Source organism: Halichoerus grypus, chromosome 7, assembly GCF_964656455.1.
Source record: "Halichoerus grypus chromosome 7, mHalGry1.hap1.1, whole genome shotgun sequence".
Classification (NCBI taxonomy): domain Eukaryota; kingdom Metazoa; phylum Chordata; class Mammalia; order Carnivora; family Phocidae; genus Halichoerus; species Halichoerus grypus.
The window spans coordinates 5,457,783-5,478,163 of record NC_135718.1 but is presented as its reverse complement, the minus strand read 5'-3'; the positions used below and the strand labels follow the sequence as shown (position 1 = coordinate 5,478,163).

At 45.9% G+C, this 20,381-nt stretch overlaps 2 protein-coding genes across 7 annotated transcripts in view; one reads left to right on the top strand and one right to left on the bottom strand.

Moving 5' to 3' along the window:
• The window catches only part of DOCK1 (dedicator of cytokinesis 1), a 490,705-nt gene that overhangs the window by 194,154 nt on the left and 276,170 nt on the right, over window positions 1-20,381 (top strand). The window lies entirely within an intron of this gene.
• INSYN2A (inhibitory synaptic factor 2A) overlaps window positions 3,985-20,381 on the bottom strand; it is a 57,532-nt gene continuing 41,135 nt past the window's right edge. Inside the window, exon 4 of the mRNA XM_036101941.2 lies at window positions 3,985-6,011. Within this exon, the coding sequence (XP_035957834.1) occupies window positions 5,828-6,011 (184 nt within the window). The 3' untranslated portion in view covers window positions 3,985-5,827. The remainder of the gene's footprint in view (window positions 6,012-20,381) is intronic.

Here is a 20,381-nt window from a genome sequence, read left to right as displayed (position 1 = left end):
TCATGACCTGAGCTGAAGGCAGACACTTAACCAACTGAGCCCCCCAGGTGCCCTGAGCCTTTTCTTTTATCTGTGTCTGTGGTGTTTCCTAAACACTGTACAGTTGATTGTATATTGTTTGTTGTAGTTTATACCTTTCAGCATTCTGTGTGAAATGAGCTATTGGAATTCATCTCATGCATAGGATAAAAATGTGCCATAATCCTAAGTATCGTACTTTTTTAACAAATAAAATTGCATCTGGCAAGTACAGAATCGTAGATCTTATAGATGCCTGAAAGAGGCCCTGACCCAGAAGCCTTGGGGTCACCTTGCTGCAGAATTGAGATGCCATTTTATCTTTATTCCATTGGGGTCTGATACTGTAGGATAATTGAGTGACATGCTTAGTTTTATTTTTTTTTAAGATTTTATTTGTTCATTCATGAGAGACAGAGAGAGGCAGAGGCAGAGGGAGAAGCAGGCTCCCCGCGGAGCAGGGAGCCTGATGCGGGACTCGATCCCAGGACCCTGGAATCATGACCTGAGCCGAAGGCAGACGCTTAACGGACTGAGCCACCCAGGCATCCCATGCTTAGTTTTATATTGTCCAATTTCAGATTTTATTTTTCTCTTCCTTTTTGGAAGTTTCTGAGGCCCTCAGTGTCAGGCAGTGTTCCTCGTCGTGGTATATGGGTCTAAGCCGCGCTGGGTTAGGTGCTCTTGTTTGTGGACCGGCACCCTGACCAGCCTTTTGCTGGGTGACTGGTACCCACCCCCACCTTGCACCTCCCCCCATTCATGTGTGTCTTTGCTGGGATACAGCACTTGTACACACCGCTGGGTTGAGAGAAGACCAGAGGAGTCATCCACAGGGCTGTTGCCTCCCTCTGTGATATTAGGTGCTTTTGCTTCTTGCTGGTGATCAGAATTACACACTGTTAATGGGTCCTTTAAAAATGTAATTGAGTGAGAAGAAGGACCTTTAAAGACTTTTCTATGGCCTGGATACCCACCAGAAGACTGGCAATTGCTAATTCACTTAAATGAAACTGTGGGCCTTTTCTAAGGAAAGAGTCCCTTGCAAAATGCACCCGGAGACCTTAGGAATGGGGAAAATGGTGCCTGGATCGTCTCTGTGCTCTTGTGACCAGCACACCTCCTGAGTCACTACACTCCCTGGTGGAAGTTATTCTGTCTCCTGCCCTGAGCACCAACTGGGGGTGACACGGACGGGCCCGGGTTGTGTTTCATCGTGAGATCGGCATCGCTGGTCAGGGAGATGCTGTTAGTGAGAACCCAGTGCTTTCTTTGAGCCTCGGTAATTTATAAGGACCTGGCCTGTTTCTGCACTTGGAAAAGAGTGTCCTAGAACTGGCCTCCCAGTGAAGAGAACCCTTTTACCAAGACTCCTGACCCAATATTTTCACCAAGATGTGTTTCGTCCCTACGCATGAACATTCATTTTTGCGATGTTTGTTCTAAAGGAGTTAAGGTATGAATGTCGTTCTTAAAAAATTCTGTTCTTAATCTCATTTGCAAAAGAAAGTAATACGTTATAAAAGTTCCAAGTGGATGGTACCTCTCTCTTCTATACGAGTGTCATAAAAAATGTCTCTCATGGTATGTTTGCCAATAAATCTACCTTGAAGACTTGTGGCTTTCAGAAGAGCGTAGCCTGACGTGCGTGTGCGTGGGAGCTGTGATGGCTTTATGTATATTCATTTTTATTTGGTATCGGTACAGCAGTTCTTCCTGGCTTTCTCACATTTCTAGTGTTTTCTCGAGGTTGGTCCCTGACTGTGGATTCACCATGTCACTGCCTGGGTAAAGTGTTCCATGCAGCCCTTGCGTATTCATACTGAACCACAAAGGTATCTTCAGCTAATTATCAAGCTACTTAAAAGGCAGTAAGCTGCTCTCACGTGACCTTCTCATCTGCCAAAATGTATGCTGCACATGATCGCATGATTAGTTAACACCAAGCCACAACATGGAACGCTCTCTCTGAGTCCTGTAGCTCCTCCAGTAAATAAATTGGTCACACACTTATCTCAGACCAAATGTGCCAGTGATAGAGCTTTTCTAGATGAAAGGAGATGTATGTGTCAGCATGGAAGGTGGCTGCTGAGATCTTTAGGTGACCTTGCACCAACAAAACTGCCTCGCTTAGTAATCAAGTCAGATTTTACTCGCTGATAAAAATGCTCCGGAAGGGTCAGTCCTCTGGTGGTGGGCTTCGTAAAGGAGCCGTGCTCTTCCAGGCGGCGTGGAATGGACACACTCACGACCCGGTTGTCTCTTCTCCGAAAGGCACAAAGCAGGCACTCTGATTTGATGGTGCGTCATCTGAGTTGTAATCCATGATTGTGTTCCTCACCCTGCCCACATCCTATGCCCTTTGCGAATTAGGAAGGTTTTCCACACCTCGATTTCCTCCCCATTTACACTCTGCTGGGGTTGGGGGAGGGCCTGAGATCCAAGGAGCAGATGCAGAGGCCCTGGGACCCCTCCTTGGAGGCCAGTCACAAACCAGTCACTCAGAAAGTACCCACGAGGGAATGCCCTTTGCTGTATCTGCTTTGTCGATGCAGCACCTGTAGGTGGCTCAGAGTGAGCAGGGACTGGGACCTGGAGGATTTTTCCCCAGATGCCCCAGGCTGGCGCACTGGGTCTTCCTCCACACCCTGCACACGGGTTACACCCATCTCTTCTTTTCCCTGGTGAGCGTGTGAGGGCAGCAGAGCCTCTGTCTCAGCTTCAGTGGTCCCACCATCCTGGCAGGTGGACTCTGTTAGTGCAGACAGCAGGAAAGGGGGTGGGGACCTCTCTGCTCCCAGACTTCCAGGCGGACCTCTCCCTTGGGAGAGGGCATGAGTATTGGGTTGGTCTCTGCTGGAGGGACAGGGTGCTTAGCCCAGCTAGGGTGTCGATCTTTCACTCACCCTCCCTTCCTCCCCCAAAGAAGAAGAAAAGAAGGAGGTGGCCAATCCCCTGGGGCTGGGATCTGCTTGGTGGATGATTTAGAGAGAAGCTGTCTCCATGGGGCCGTTACAGGATTTGGCTTGGAAACACCGATGAGTTCACTTGTCTCCTTGAGGTTCTTTAAAAATTACACGAGTTAGCTAGATCCTGCTGTGAGCTTGTATTGTGCTTAGTGCCCTGTTCTCCTGGTGGCTGAAGCCCCTGCCAGGGTCTGGGGTCTGGTAAGTACCGTCCGAGCTGCATTTCAGCGCTGTCCCCTCCAGCCAGGCCAGATGAGCCGGCGACCGCCTGACCATCATTTCCTCTCCTGAAGACCGGAGGAAGTTCTTTTTAGCCCCAGTATCCTTCCTTTATTATTACTTTCTTAGATTACTTGTATTTCCCCAAATTATCGAGACCATGAAATAAGTTTAAGAGCCACACAAAATATTACCTTTGATTTTTTATTTAAAAATTAATAAAGAACTTAGTGACAAGTATAATAATTTAATCTCTATACGTAATGCCATGTGTACATATACATATGAGGGAACACTGTACTTTTTACCTTGGTTTTGTATCAAAGTTTTTACTTAAATCTTTCTAAGAGAAGAATCGGCATCTGTTCGTGACACATTGCAATTAAATTATGAAATGATTTTGGAAAATATTTTTTTTCTATTCTGAAGATAGTTTTAGTTTTAAATAGGAATTAGTTTATCTTCAGTTTCCTTTTTGACTCTGAAAAAAATTCTTTTTTTTTTTTGGGGGGGGGGTCTAGACTGCTTTCAAACAATGATGTCATTCTGTTTACTAGGATGCCCTCTTGTTGAGACAGATTTATAGCACTAATTAGAAAGCTGCTAACACCCTTATTTCAATTCACCAGGATAGTCGGGATTCTTAAAACACAAGGGGATATAACTTGTTGCAAACATTTTTATAACTTTAGTTAAAAACAGTATAAAATACATGAAACACATTTTTTTTTTTTTTGAATTTTTGTCTACATGAAACAATTGCACTTCCTTCATGGTACAGGATCAACATGTCTGTCCTTTTCCTTGCACAAAAATATTTCTCAATTCTGTCTACTTATCTGATAAGGATTTCTATCCTCACGTAGTGCTTCCACAAAAGATGTGTGTTTTTCTTTTAATTAAAGCGTGCATCTGCAGTATAGCATGAGTAGTCCCCAAAGAATGCTTACAGGATACACTCTCCATTTTTATCAATTCCAGGTCTGATGTCTGATCACTAGGTCCCTGTAGAATCGAAACACTTAGAACTAAAATAGATTTGCTGTTGAGTGAGGAGGAAAACGCACGGCAAAAAATAGCTCTGATGTGAAAAATGCGGGTAGAGATCCTTTTACCAAGGGTAGCCACTTCGCTTTTGGCATCGAACCAATGAGGTGTCCGTGTCAGCACGAGATTAGATGTGAAACTTTTGGACAGAAACTTGAAGACTAGGTTTTCTTGTATGTTGACAAACTATTCAAAATTTAAGTTGTACAAAAACAGGCAAAATAAGATTCTCTACTTCCTATCGTGTAAAGCAGAAAATTGACAGACTGAGTCATTTGTAGACGAGGGGCTTTTGATTTCTATAAAAAGATACTTGCAAAGGTGCAAAAGAATGAGTGGAAAAATAAAGGAACTAAGATTTATATTGCAATGTGTAATCAAAAGAGAACTCTAAGTGTCACTGTTTATTTAAAAAATACCTAAAAACATTTGATTCACAGCTTTCCCCTAGGTATGTCATTGAGTACAACTGACTAATAGGTTAGATGTAGGTGACATTAAGTTTGTTTGTTGGTAGCAGCTAAACTAAACACGCGGTTTCTCTTTGAGATGGTCCGGTCTTCCACGGTGGTTACAGAGCAGAATGAATTGTATGAAACGTCTGGCTGCGCTTTTGGTGATGAGCAGTGTCTCAAGGACTGATCCACGGAAACCCTTTCCGGTGGCAGAGAACACCTGTGATTTATTGGTGACTGTATTATCCATTGTGTATCTCTATGTGTGTTTTCAAATTCTTCCCAGAATTTATCATTTGGCCTTTGGGTACCAAAAGATTAAAAATGAGATCTAAGAAAGCTTAGTGTCCAATAGCTCTGACCCTGTCAACTTCAGTGATTAAAGGCATGTCCTGACTTTGGGCGACTCCTGGCTGCTGGCCATATGGAAAGTGAGCAGTAAACATGTCGCAGGTCTGGAGATGAAGAGAATGCTAAGTTTGAGGTGTCAGTGTGACACTGAGATGTGGTCACTTGGCTTAGCGCTATAGCACATGAAGGCAAATACACATATAGTCACATTTTAGAGAGTATGGTCTCCGACCACTTGAAAAAATTGTGCTTTCTCCAGAATTTGATGTGCTGAAAATGGCACTCGCCCCCTGCTTATTTGCAAAATTAAACATAAAAATGAAGTCCTTTGCAAACATAAGGCTTGCTTTTTCTTCTCATTATTTAAAAAAAAGAAAAGAAAAAGTAAAGGCTTGAAAATAATTATGAGTTTTAGCTGTGTACAGAGTGACAGCCCACCATGTCGCAGGCTGATAACATAACACACTTGCCGATCTGGGGTGGGGCTGGGGTCATAGAATTTTTTACTTATCATCTTTGACTACCTAAGCTTCATTTCAGAATTTACATCCCACATCCGTGAACGGCAAAGAACAGCGGGCAAGGTATGACGTTTACTACCTTGCTTCTGGTCATTATCTGTTGGTACAAAGGCCTTTTTGGTAAGCAGGGTGGGAAGTGGGAGGCGCCCGAGCCAGCCACGGCTCACTCGATCCTATTCGTTTTGGAAAAGGATTTACTTAACTCCAGTGGGTTTTAAAGACGGCCTTTAGGCTCCACACACCATGAGTTTTAAAGAAACCAGAGTTTCCATCTTCCGTGCTTTTTAGATTCGGGTTTGGATTTTTGTTTGGGAGTAGCGGAGTAGGGCTCCTGAGAGTAAGGCGAAGGTGCAACCTGAGTCTCCTCAAAAGGATGGAGTTTCTTCAGAACTGGCTGGAGCTTGTCTTCTTGCTGCTTAAAGTCCAGCTCCACACTGGGAAGAAGAGAGAGGGGAGAATTTAGTGCTTGATCTTTCATATATAAAGATCCCCCTTAGTGACAGCAAAATGTGGTGACATCCTACCAGGGTGGTGATCGGTTTGCGTTATATGTATTGTGTAATTTTATGGCTCGGTAGTAAGCAGTCGGCTCTGATCTGTTTTAGCTCTGTGTCCCTGGGAACTGTCTCAGATAGGTTCATTTTCTTCGAAAATCACTTACTTGTTTTCGTGGGGAGCCTTTGAAGTTTTATTAACGTACTCAGCTGGTGTCAGGGTATGTCATGTATTTATTGTAATGAGAAAGGTGACATCAAAATAACCCTTTTGCTTGTCCGTAGACTGCACACATGCTTCACAGAATAAACAGGGAGCCAGAAGTGTGGGTGTTCAGGGGCCATCCCAGCACATATAGAGCAGGGGTGTGAAAGCCCTGTGTCCATGCACCTTTTCACAAGATCAGAGAAATCCATGGATCTCACCTCAGATGGTTGTGGCATAACATGACCTTGGCTTCTGTTCTCCTTACGAAATCTCATTGCCTACCAATATGGTAAGAGCCACGATATCCAGCCTCGGGGGAAACAGTGTGTTTATGGAGTCAACGCCATTGAACGTCACTCAGTGGTGATCAAAGACAGTTTTTCAGGCAAGAACAGGGTGTTTGGTGAAAATAACCCAAAATTGTGATTATATTGCTGAAGCCAAAGTGTGCAGATGTGTAGCCATGAGGAAGGACCTTTGGCAGTAGTGACGATGTTTGTGTTAGATTGATAGGATTCAGGGCAGTTTTTTCTTAAGAAATTTCTCCACAGAATACTGCGGCCTGCCTGAGGTCCTTCCTTCCCTTCTTGGCTTTGGGAAGCCCATTGTTGATCCCCTAACTAACTAACTTCTAGGGGGTTCCCTTGGCCTTGGGGAAAGGATGCCCTGGTCCAGTGACACTTTTCTGTCATGGTAGTGATGAGCCTTGCCCCCCTTCTCACTGTCCCTGTACCCCGAGTATTTGAACATGGGCACTGCATCACGCCAGGCTTCTGGAGAATTCCATCCTGTGCTCCTTCCATGTCTGGTCTGGAGGCCGACTAAATGTCAGTAGATTTCAGTAAAGGCTCAGCGATGATGATAATACATGAGCTCATAACATTTTATATCCAGTAGAGCCGTAAACCATTTATAAACATGAAATCCTATTGATTTAGAGAACCATTAATCCTAGCCAAATTTTGACATTTTGGAAAGACAAAACAGCAAGGCTGTACTATCCGGAGTTTTAAAAACAAGTTCAAGACCCATCTAATGGACCATTTTATGTTTTAAATCCACTGTTCCATTTTTCTTACCATCGAAGACTATAATAGTACTGGAAAAATTAAAAATATTGTCAGGGAAGTTTATGGCTAGTTAACCCCTGGTCCCAAAACAAGAATTATTTTTTCCCTTCATTTCAGAGGGCCTTTTTGAGTTACGCTGCAGTTTATAGGAGGCAGAACGAAACCTCGTGAGCTCGTGCCTTGCTAATCTAGAACTCGTGATGATGAAGGCATGGTTCCCATTAAGGGCAGTTGTGGAAAGTGGCAGTCTGCTTTTATGAACCATGAGCACATTATGTGCTGTGGTAGGAAGAATAGGGACCAACATCCTGCCTTTTCCTCTTGTTGTTGCGGGGGTGTGTGGGCTTGGGCAAGTCCCTGCCTGACAGTCTCCCTGAATTATGGTGAGGATTTCCAACCCCCCTCTCCCCCGCAAAGACAAATCAGTGAAAAAGTTTCCTAAACTCGTAAGATGCAATTCAGATATCATGTAATCCTTATTAACTGTTGATCAGTCATTTTATCGTGGGAAACAGAGCTACCAGTGACAAAGATACCTATGGAAGAATTCTTCAGCTTGGACCTTTCACAAGGAAAACGAGGACCTTGCAGTTGAGTTTGTGAGATACTGTGGTATCCAACATGGTATGTTAGGTTCAAAGGGGTAATTTTATCAGGTGCTTGGTTAATACTGAAAACATGCTCTCCAGATCATAACCACTTCAACGGTCCCAGATAGGTTTTGAGTTATTAGATTGGCAGGCGGGTGCTCGCGTTTCCTAGGCTAACGGTACAATTCTGGGTACCTGTAATTATTGAATTCCCGTTAAGCCGCTACATTGGGAATCCTGTTATTAACCAATTTATCACACTGTGGAACCATGTAATCACAGATTAATCTAATCTGAGTTCTTGTTAACAAAATGACTCGACTCTGTCTGTCAAGTTGATTCCTGTTTGCCCTCTGCCATTACTGAGAAGCTGCCCTCAGGAGCAGGAGTATGAGCAGGCTTCGTATGGCGGGAGTGTGTGTGGCCCCCGAGTGCCGGGGCATCTGCCTGTGGAACGGTGTGCCCTGGCTGGCAGACACATGGTGTGTATCCCTGCGTACACGGTTTTCCTCTGGGGTGCCTTGTTGTGGAAGGAACACACCAAGTCACTGGGTTGATCTGAAGCAGACAACTTGCTGGAGAGGGCAGTGTCTGAAGGTTAGTCGTCTGGCCAACTCTGGCTGACACAGAGCAAAGGACCCCTTAGTCTTAGCCAAGTGGCCAGAAGAAAGCAGCACCTGCTGTCCTGGCTAGAGCAGAGGACCTGGACAGAAGCCACCGATGGACACAGGGCACTGGGACTCTGCGCACAGACCCCTGTGCCTGTGAGTTATCCAGATCGTGCCTGGGGGGCGCTGCCTGGGGGAGAGGTACTGCCCTCATCAGTGCCAGCACTGATACCTGAGTGACACCAGGTGTGGTGACGGGGCCCCGCAGGCTGCCCGGCAGACGGTGTGCTGTGGGAGTGGTCACCATTGCTCTGGTCTTCATGGCTTTTACTTTCTCCCTGCCCGAAACACATGTCCTTGCTCCTGGCATGGCTGGCCACTCCTCGTCCCTCTGTCCCCCAGGTACACGTTACCTCCTCATTCTCTAGCCATTCTGACAGGTCACCTACCACCGCTCCTTTCTTTTCTCCTTCTCTGTCCTCACCATGAATAATTGCTTATTTGTTTCTGTATTATGTTGCCTCTAACCCCCAGATGTAGGTGCCAGGACTAGGGGGGATGCCGTCCCATCCCCATTCCCAGGACCTACAGCAGGACCTGGATCCTGGTAGTTGACTGTGTAGTATTTACTGAATTAAACAAATGAGCACAGAGCCTTAAAAGACAAATTCACCTTGGCTTTAGTCCCAGTTGCCCTGGGCTGCTCTATCTGGGTCAGCGCCGTGGCCCATGCCCCCATCTCCTCCCACACTGAGCCCACTCCTTGCCCAGTCAAACAGGGCTTCTCTTGGAAGAAGTTGTGGGCCCACTCCAGGTGGAATCTCCACCTCCATTCTATCAGAACTTAACTGAAGAAGATGGTGAAACATTTTCTGCAAAACACACAAGATCTTCTTGGAGCTTGGTCCCTGCACTTCTACTTCCCTTTTTCTGGAAGAGTCTACAGTAAGATCTTGGAAAGAATGGATGGGGTCAGTAGGGTGCTCATGAGTGGCCAGGAGTTCCCGTGCTCTGCTCCAGGGAACTCGGGAGTAGCATTTTATTCCTGTGGGCTGGAGGAGGGCCTGGGCCTGAGTTGGAGACCCTGATGGTGTCTTCCACTCTGTCAGAGGTGACCCTCCTCCACCGTGCAGTTCAGTCCTGCTTCCCCAGAGCAGTCCCAGCTCAGAGACTTACCGCTGGTGGAACGAGCACATGAGAATGTTTGTATTCCAATTCTGGGTTGTAGACCTCATCATCGTCATTTAGGACTCTGGTGGGGGTTTAAACAGCTCCCTGGACCCCCTGGGGCCTGTGTGCCCGGCAGCACACACGAGACAGGAGGCTGCTGGTGGCGCCACCCATCTCCTGCAGGCTGGGTCTGGTGTTTGTGAAGCGCTGTCCTGGGGAGATGCACACCATGCTGAATGCTGTTTGTCAGGAGGAAAGCAGTCTGGAAAAAGTCCTGACTCTTGAGTTTCAAAGCATGAACGTGAAAGGGCTGGAGCCAGGCCAGGCTGACCCACGCTAGGTGTTCTCTGAACAAAACATAGGCTACGGCTTGTGCTGGGTGAGACTCAGTGCCCGGAAGTACCAGGGCTGTGTATGAGACCTGAGTCCCCAGGAGCTCCTGTTATATTTACCTCAACATCTCTCCTTTCCCTGCCTGCATCCCCTTCTCCGTCAGATGGCTGAGCCATGTGACCAAATGCTTTGCGTTGAGACCATCACGTGACCTGACGGTGTGCCATGGTGCTGTTGCAAAGCCATTTTCCGTGCTCCACGTGACTCAACTGTGATAAACGATTAAAGCTGTAGATTCAATTTCTTTGGTTAGTCTTTTTCTCTTAAAAATGGGAGTTTTGGGCGCCTGGGTGGCTCAGTTGGTTAAGCGACTGCCTTCGGCTCAGGTCATGATCCTGGAGTCCCTGGATCGAGTCCCGCATCGGGCTCCCTGCTCGGCAGGGAGTCTGCTTCTCCCTCTGACCCTCCCCCCTCTCATGTACTCGCTCTCTCTCATTCTCTCTCTCTCAAATAAATAAATAAAATCTTTAAAAAAAAAAAAAAATGGGAGTTTTAAGTATGGGGACTTTTCTTGCAAAATTATTATTCTGTACATTTCCAAAGAAATCAAAGTCTGTCCTAAATCTCAAGCTGCTTCGTCAGTTGGCACACAAGCTTTGTTCTCTTCCCGGAGACTCTGCTAGGCTTTGTAGTAACACCTCTCCCCCCCACTCCCTGTGCTTTTGCAGAGGAGTGTGGTTGTAGCTTCTCCAGTCGGAGCTCAGCTCGGCTGATGCTCCTATAAATACTTGGACCTTGCCACAGTTTCTTTAGCACGCTGTCGCCAACTCATCAAGTTAATTTAAGGGGAATGTAGTTAAAACATCCCTTTCTTCAGTCCTCTGTGTGTAGCCGTTAGGAGTTAAAAGCAAGTGAGTTTGGCTCCCAAGCACTTGTGTTTTCTGGAGTGGAGGAAAACCTGAAATCTCGGATTTCTCCGTCCTCGGCCATGTCGGGGGGCTCCGCAGGCTGCAGAGCAGAAGCATCTGTTTTTAATTCTCCCTGAATTAGATCACCGAGTTCCCCTGGTGCTCTCCGTGGCTCTGACTGACTCACGCTCTGCCACTGTGGATAAATCATCTCACCTATGGGGACCTGAGCTTGCTGGGTCGTGAAACAATGGTGGAGATGCGCTCTCACCCCACGTTGGGGTTCTGTGGCACAACCTCGAGTGCAGGGAAATGCAGCACGTTGGGGGATGTGATGGCTCTTGCTGTGTAGATCTGGATGGGACAGGCTGTGTTCCCCAAAGTGCAGTGCTCTACGTCTAGGGCTAGAATCTGGCCGGCTCCATGTCAGCACCATGGACAACTCCAGCACTGTTCAGAGGGAACCTGAGGTTAGGCTCTGAGTTTCAGGCTGGCTGTCTCCCTTGGAGCTGGGTGAATTTAGGCAAGTCTCTTCCTCCTGGGCCTTGGTTTCTGTACATGTCGCTAGCCCTGACTCCAGGTAGTTAAAGAACCAGGACCCAAAATATCCATCATACTCTCCCAAATGCATCTCCACTTGAATATCTGAGGGGCACCATACATCCAGCTTGTTCTAAATCATATCTTTCCTCCAGCCTTCTGCTCTGTCCTTCCAAATACAGCCTACGGCCGGCATTCATCCAGGTGGCCAAGCCGTGCACCTTGGCCTTAAGCTCCACTAGTCCTTTCTGCTTGGTCCCACCAGCTGGGTCAGTGGATTTGCCCTCAGCAGGCTCCACCATCCTTCCTCTTGGGCCACTTTCCACTACCCTTGTTGAAACTTTCAGAAGTTTTCCCTCTGACCACTGAAACAGCCAAGCAGTAGGCTTGCTTTCTCCCTCTCTCCCTCCTCTATCTCCCCCCTCAACTCCCCTTCATTCTCTCCCACTCCTTCTCCCCCCTTCTCCCCCTCCCTCTCTCCCCCACTCTCTCCCCTCTCCCCTCATTCCACACCTCCATCTCTCCCCTCCCTCTCCCCTCCCTAACCCATTTCCCAGTTACCTTCCAGAGTCACCTTCAGAAATCCTGAAACCCCTTGGCAAAGTCTCTGTTCATCCTTCAGCCTAGCTACATGTCACCTCTTCTTTCTGTGGAATTTCCAGAATAACCACATCTGCCCCACTCTCTGTCCTGTCCAAAATCCCCAAGCACAGGTTGCCCCTCAGGCATGGTTGTCTCCACATCTTTACTAAAGCAAGTCTGTCTCACATTGGATTGTAGCTCTTTTTTCTCATGACTGTGAACTCATTGAGGGATGGACCCTATTTAATTCATTTTATGTCCAAGGTGCATTTAGTCCAGTGTCAGGCTCAGAACATGCTTTGTTACTGAATTGAAATAAACGGATGAACTGAACCCAAATCCCCTCACTTCTAATCTCTGCAGAATGCTGCTGTTCTATTTTTTATTTTAAATTTATAATTTATCCTCAAAATGAATATATGTATGTAAAATATGCCTATGTGTTATATACCTATATTATATATTATCTGTGGATCCCATTCCAATAGTTTCAAATATTAATAATTTGTATTATCAGCTTTTAACACTTTGAACATAGAAATGATTTATCATAACTTTGGATCCTTCTCTCACCGTTATTTCACATAGTAGGTACATAATTCAAGTTTATAGAATCACTATAAGATGTAAAATACCAGAAATAGATGAGTATTCAATAATATTATACCCAAACTATAAGATCTGTCCCCCTTTCCTGGTATGCTATGGCACGGAAATTATGATTACAGTTATAAAAACCAAAACACTAGCCTGTTATCCTAGCTATAATTATACTAGGATAGCCAAAGCTATTGTTACTGACTTTTCTAAATGGTTATTTATCCTGGCCATACTGGAGAATAGTCCTCTTCCCTTGGTGCTTGGCTAAGCTCCATCCTTGATCTACATCTTATCGTTGAGTTCCTCTGGAGTACAAATACTGATCTGGCACCCAGTCCTCATCCAAGTGCCTGAGTTATGGGCTGGCCAGATGCACCAGGATCAAGGAACCACGTGTTAGCTTCCCATAAATGGTGCCACAGAGAGGTCAAAGTGCAAAGACTCTAGCTCTATTTATAACCTCTACCCATAATAATTTATCAAGTAGGAAAGGGACCAGATCACTAACAAGAGTGTCACATGTGCATTAGGCATATCTTATGCCATACTCCTAGCAAGCCACAGAGATCATACATTGTAATTACAAGGGAACGATAATTATTAAATGTAGCCTGCCACTATGCTGCTGTCCCTGGACTCACTGTAAAGCATGAGTTTTTTTGTTTTGTTTTTAAATTTTTGGGCAGGAAGTACATTGTAACTGCAGTTAAAAGGAGAAAACACACAATTCTCCAAAATTGGTTGTAGTGAGTCTGGCAGGTGCTGGGATAGAATACCATGTTAGGTTACTGAGGGGTGGACAACAACTTGGCCGTCACTTCATTCGCTCTTATCCTTTTGAGGATGGGCACTTGTCTGCCCAGAGAGGCAAATGACTTCCTTGGGTTACGGTGCTGGGGTAGTATGCAAAGTAGCTGAGCCCCTGAGCCACCAACTCAGGACTCGAGTCCTAGATGCTCCAAGGAGCTCTCCCTCTAATCTGATCTGAGCTGAGGAATACCATCTGCCCTGATAGAAAACAGTGAAAGTCTCATCACACAGACCAGAAAACCATTAGCTTTTTGTACGTGTCCTCTGGTGTCACCAGTGATCATCTAAATCCCAGGCTCCCCATTCTACTCCCAGGGATACTATGTTTAAGAGAGGAGCTTTTTCAGGGCACCTGGGTGGTTCAGTCGGTTAAGCGTCTGCCTTCGGCTCAGTCACCATCCCAGGGTCCTGGAATTGTGTCCCACATCGGGCTCCCTTCTCCCTCTGCCTTTGCCCCTCCCCCCTGCTCGTGCGCTTGCACATGCTCTCTCTCTCGCTTTCTCTCAAATAAATAGAATCTTAAAAAAAAAAAAAAAGGAGGAGCTCTTTTAAAATGGCAGACAGGAGAGTCCTTCATGTGGCCCTAGCAACCACCACCTTCTCTAGTCACCACGTTCCCTTTGGAATTTGGAATTTCAAATGATCTAACTCAGGGCATTGTGATAGGGACCGAGTCCTGCATCTGGCCCCTAAAAAGAAAATCTGTATTCATGTAAAAATGAATCACATCCATTCTCTCATGATACTGACAGAACAGCCTCGTCTCAATGGTTTTGGACATCGGTGAATGCCTGCTTAACTATTACCTCTGGGCATAAGCAAAAGGGAGAGTTGTTAAGAGGAGGGTCATCAGTGTAATCAACCTTTCTCTGCTAAGTACGTTTTAACTAATTGCTTTACAAATAATATGTTGAGATGAATAATCAGTTTTTAGTTTTCCAGCATCTAACACGTATCAGAGTTACATGTTAAAGCTAAGGTATTACTATTATAAAAGCCTAAATCCTTATATATTGGGGAAAAATAAATAATATATTTTTAAAATTCTTACGGAATAGAAAAAACTTGGATTGTTGGCTTTGGGAATTTTCAAGGAGAAATCTGAGGTCTGTTAAATCTTTTGTTCTGACTTTTAATTTACTTTATTAAAAAAATGCTTCCTTATGCCAGAGTCACTACGTAGGGTATCATCCCGGGACTCCTTTCTGTCATCTTCCTCCCCCTCCCAACCCATCATTCACCGTAAATACTAAGAACAGAGCGCTAAATATTAGACAAAAGGCTAATTTCCTCCACATCAGTTCATGTTGTTAAAGAACTTAATATGCACAAGTGGCGGTAATTAGAGCAGGACTGGAAAGAGCACTTCCACTAAGAGATAATCACTATATGACAAAGGCTGCAGAGATCCCACTCCAAGCGGGCTCTGGACAGGCTAGACTTGGCACCATTTCTGCATACAAATGCAATTACCTCTCTTAACAATAAGACTTCATTAGTCGTGAGTCTTTCAATGCTGGTGGCTCTCCTGATCCTGCGTCACCCTCTCCAGCTCTTTGCAGTTAGTGCAGTATACCAGAATCGCTAAAATTTCCACGCACCGTTTTATCTGGAGTCTTTGCGTCCTTATATTTTGTGCTCTTATTGGCAATGCAATGAATTACCAAGGATGATTTGAGAAAATGCCACCCATTGATTCTGTGAATTCCTCCTTCCATCTCATAGAAGGGTCATTGACTTATCTTCCCCGAAATCCTCCAGTCATTTTGGAAACGAACATGCGAATTTAGGAACTTCCTACTGGATGAGCAGTCAGAGATTGCGAGGTACTAGAAAGTTCCCACCTGCTTAAAGATGAGTGTACATGTGCAGGGAGGCATTCCGTTCCACCTTTGGAGAAGCTCTGGCTGTTTCTGTCCCTAGTTCCTGCCCGTGGTTCCTGACTCTCTAGCCTTGGGGGTGGGCTCTAGAGCACACATCTGAACCCTCTCCAGCATGCTGTCTTTCCAAGATGATCCCGCCTCCTGTGAGTCGGCCCCCTCGCAGGTCAAACATCTCTGCTTCCTTCAGCTTCTCCTTATTTGTCTTTGGTCCTTGTGTCTGTGGCACACACCTATCCAACAGAAGGTTCCCCTTTGTCAGAGCTCTGTTGTTGCAGAGTCTAAGGGTAGGGGGTGCACGTGGGGTTATCTTCAGCTAGATTACAGACTCCTGCCCGTCTCCCAGTGACTGGGGGGAGGAGGGAGCCTGTTATTTCCCAGGAGTCCCACTGAAAATGCTTGCTGCAGAAATGCATGTAAGCACCACATGGAAACGGCTTGGGTATTTCATCAAAATGGTTGTTTGAAGTCCTGCCCATGCTTGACCATCAGTGGATCACATCAGATGACAAAAACAGGACATAGTCAACATGGCCTTCTGCAAGATCCCTCCCTCAGTGGTGCTGAAAACAAAGCAGACCCTCAGCATTCCTGTCCATCCAGATTCCTGCCCCCTTCCTGGTCCACCACATAATGAGTGTCCCTGGAGGCCAGCTGTGTGGTGGCCTTGATGTGTGGAAATGGGGCAGGTGTGGGCAGTGTCCTTCTGGGGGCGCAGCAGCCTCAGGTCTTCTAACGGTGGAAATTAGAAGACTTAGAGGAGAGTTCTAAATTCTGGTAAAGATTCTATTTAATGAATGTGAATCAGCATCATTATTGCCTTTCAAATCTTGCTTTCATTCCCACAAGCCTTTGAATGAAGGTTGGCACATGCTATTTTCATAAAAATGTACAAATTTGAATTCACGCCATTTTGTTGGTGGTATTTTACAAATTAACCCCTTCAGTAAAGGAGGGAAATGGTGTATTTCATTGTTCCTTTCTGAAACACAATCCGAACAAAAGGTGAATCATCAGTAGTGTGACTCATCAGATTCGTCTGACGAGAGAATTAACCAAGATAGGTTGGGTACAAAGGATTTGAACTGTTTATGAGCAAAGATTATATTAGTAATTTATCCTTAAAACATTGTCTGAAATAATTACAGCATATTGTGACAGGAAATATGGATGATTAGCCAGAAAAGTTTTACTAACGAAAACTGAAACTTGTATCTCTTTTAATCTTTTTTCATGCTGAGATGGTCTTTAATTAGAATTTCACGAATGGTCCAGATCACAATCTAAGGGATGTTATCTTAGGAAAAAATGTAATCATGTCAGCCACCTCAGAATTCCCAGTTATGGGAAATACTACTTTTGATGTTTGCGGTTTCAGTGGACGAGGGAGCAGGGCAATCGATTTGCTGCCCAGGAACAGTCGTTCGGCTCTGCATAAATCGATTTGCCGATGCAGGAACGGATGGTCCTTGGTTGAGAAATGCCTTGTGCCTGTCCTCACTTTTCCCTCCGTGTCTACTTTCTGTGGATGCTCAGACTCGCTCCTGCAGTAAATCACTTGTAAATGAGAGTCAGCGAGCTTTCAGAGCTGGAAGGGCCCTATCTGATCCCTTCCTGCTGCCCCACGTGACGTTGGAGGTGTAGTGGACACCCCGCCAAAGAGAGAGAGTGGGGTACGGCCCCAACCTCTGGGGCGCCTGGCTCTGGCAGGCTGATGTTGCCAAACTCTGCCTTGTGGTACTGGCAGCCTTTTTCCCTGAAATTGCTTCAAGACCTTTTGTCCTTTTGATGTTTCTTCCAAGTCCTGCGTATTTCCACAACAGACTTATATTTTATGGAGAAATGGGTACTGCTGCCTGTGGCAGAGGCACACATTTATCACAGGACCGTGCTGATAAAACTGCCGGCAGCTGGGTCTTGAACACGGCACCTTTGCATCTCCCTGGGCTAAGGGTTACTGGAAATACAGTGGATTCTTACGCTGCTCAGAGAGGGTATTTGGGTTTGGAGGGAAAAGCAGTGTGTACATGCAAGACAGGCGGGGTCAAATTCATTGACCTCCAGGGGCTCTCTGCCTGCCAGCGAACAGGTATGACGAATTGCAACGTGTCGATACGGCAGCTGTGATGGCCCCTTGTGTGCTCCCAGTTTCTGCGATGCCCACAGTATTTTGGGATTTAAAAATTTCTTGGTTTTGGGACTCCTTTAACCTGTTCAGTCTCGAGGTACTCGAGGCATCCCATGGGAAAGACCAAGAACAGTGGCTGAGATGGTGGTATGGGGACTCCTAGGAATAGTCCTGAAGTCTAGGATGCACCTCTGGTATCCGAGAGTGTGGGTGCCAGAGCCACCCTTGGAACCAACTGCAAGGATCGTGACCTTGAGCTAACTTGCCCTTGGTGACGGGACCCTCCCTCTGTAGAGCTGTGTGCGGGAATTAAAGGAGGACTTGCTTGCGTGTTTCCTCGGTGAGAAGAAATGGACCTAAGTCATTAAGCCTCTGAAATCTGGACACTTCCTCTGGCTTGCTTCTGAGATGCTGGGGCTGCCCACGTACACTGCTGCAGGTCCCCCAAACAGGTGATTTCTTCTGCAAAAGGACTAAGGAGTTCTGAATGCTTTTCTACAAAAGAAACCTCTATTCTTCGTGAAGCATTTGGCATTTGAGGATTAAATCCTAGGGCTGACCGGAAACTGAGAAATCACCTGGCTGAATTCCCCCTTGCTGTCCTTTCTCTTTTGACGAAAGGGAACCCTGACATGGGGTAAGTTATGGATCTAGGTGTGTCAACAACGGCCAGCCATGGGGGCAGACTCAGAGAGATGCAAGTCTTCCAAGAGTCAGACCAGTATCCCTTTGTCCTGTTCTGTTAGTCTTTGGTTTTCAGACAGTATGACGGGAGCCCCCTTACTGGCTGTCCTGGGCTAGCCACCATGTGCTTCCCCCATGACGTAACCGATGCCCACACAGGCCATTGCTCCTGGTGAACAGGTTTCTCTGTGGCTGACCCACAACCCTCTGTCCTTATTCTGCAGCTGTATGCTCCCCAAGAGGATATTGTGTTGGGATCTCTTTATGCCATTTGTACCCATCATTGAAATGATGTGATTTTTTTGAATGCTGCGTAAACCAACGTAATAGAACTCAGGCAAGAGAGAATTCCTTCTGTGAGTTACAGGCTTTGGACAGAGTAGGGTGTGACCAGATATCAAGTGTGAAAAAGGTAGAGGCAAATCAGGATCTAGAACTGTGTTCTGAACTCAGATTCCCTCACAAGGCGGTTCATGGAAAATCACTTGGAACTTGAGCATGGTGCCCACATTCACAGAAAACATCAGGGCTGTCCCTCAAAAGCCTGGCATAACTTTAAATCAGCTACATGGAAGATGTCAATTTCTATGATTCAGATTCAGTTAACATGTTAATTGTCTGAGTTCCCTTTTGATTGGTTTTTTAGTTAGCTGACTAGATGTGCGCTTTCACCTGTCTTAGCATCCACGGAGGAGCTCAGAAAACCCCGGTCCAGCGTCAATAACCAGGGTACAGAGTGTTGCATTTTATTGTTGACCTGTAACCTTCTGCAAGTTAGTAACAGTTAAATTTTCATGATTTCTAACGTAAAGTGATAGGAGAATTGGGAACGGAGCCTGATGCACTGTGTGTGTTCAACTAGGTAGGGATACCGAGATCCTTCTTAACAACTCGAAGTCTAGAGACAGTGGGAGTCCAGCTGAAATGTTGCTCGTAAGTCCTTCGAAGATAACTTCTGTTTGCCGCACAGGTTTGGGGGTTGGGGAATTGGTGTTTTCGTCCCTCCGAAGGGAGAGAGTTTAAAATACTTTCCCGAAAAACAGATCGAACATTCCAGTTTTTCTAGCACCACCTCTCCAGGGATGCTTGGCTCATTTAGAGGGAGGACTGTTGGGGGGAGTGCCTGGCTCTGGAGGGTCCTGACGTGCAGCTCTTGAGGATGCACGCAGCAGTCCTTGGGGTCGCCTCTCTGATGACAAGATCTCTGTGAGTGGATGTGTATTTCCCCCCATTTTGTAGGAGGCGACCAGAGGGATCCCAGTGGCCCAGTCCTTCTCACTGGTCAGTCTTTGCTCAGTTTTGGCAATTTCCTGTGGTTCTGAGACACAATTCTTTGAGAAAGTGGGCCAGTAGCTGGTGTATTGGGATTCATGCAGAATGTTGGTTGAGCCAATTCTAAATAGCAACCACTCAACACTAATTCCTGAAAAAGACAAATTTCTGTCCTTCACGGGCTTGTTAAATCACTTTTAATATCACTTTTAGTGTAAGTTACTTCTGGATTTAGAGCTAAATTTACTTAAATTACTTCAGTTACACTGGAGAGTGCCCTAATAAATTCTTTTTCCAATCACCCACAAAATGTTAAATGGGTTTGTGCTCATCAAGCTCACTCTGAGCCTTCTCTGAAGATCTTTGCTCACTTCTGCTCTGTTGCCTTAAAAGACTGGGTGAGCCACAGCTCCCAAAGTAACAAAAGCTAAACGGTGAGGGTAGATGCCAGGCGCTTTACATTCCCCACTTCTTTTCCTAATGACTAATATTAGCGAAGGTTACTTTATGTCAGAGTTACATCCCTTCACTGTTGACTCTAAATTCTCTTCCACAACATGAATGTAGTGAAAATATTCCCTCTAACCAAGCTTCTCTGATAGGGAGCTGTCTCTGAGGAGGTAATTTGCAATTTGTGGGAGTTCTGACAAACAAAATTTGCCTGGGTGCTTGCTTTTCACCTCTTCTTTATTAGAAGTGGGAGGACAGTCAGGCGGCTTGGCATGCTGGCCCAGGGCTGCTGTGGGGTCCAGGCCCCCTGCGTGCTGCCAGGAGGCCTTAGCAGCCGGTGTGTGCCTTTTACAGTCCTTAACTTGGGGATGGTTCCAGCCGGGCAGGCTTTGTCAGCCTTGATGAATTCTTGTTGCGGGGCTATCCTCTGCTTTATAGGACGTTAGCATCCCTGGCCTCTACCTACTCAATGCCCAT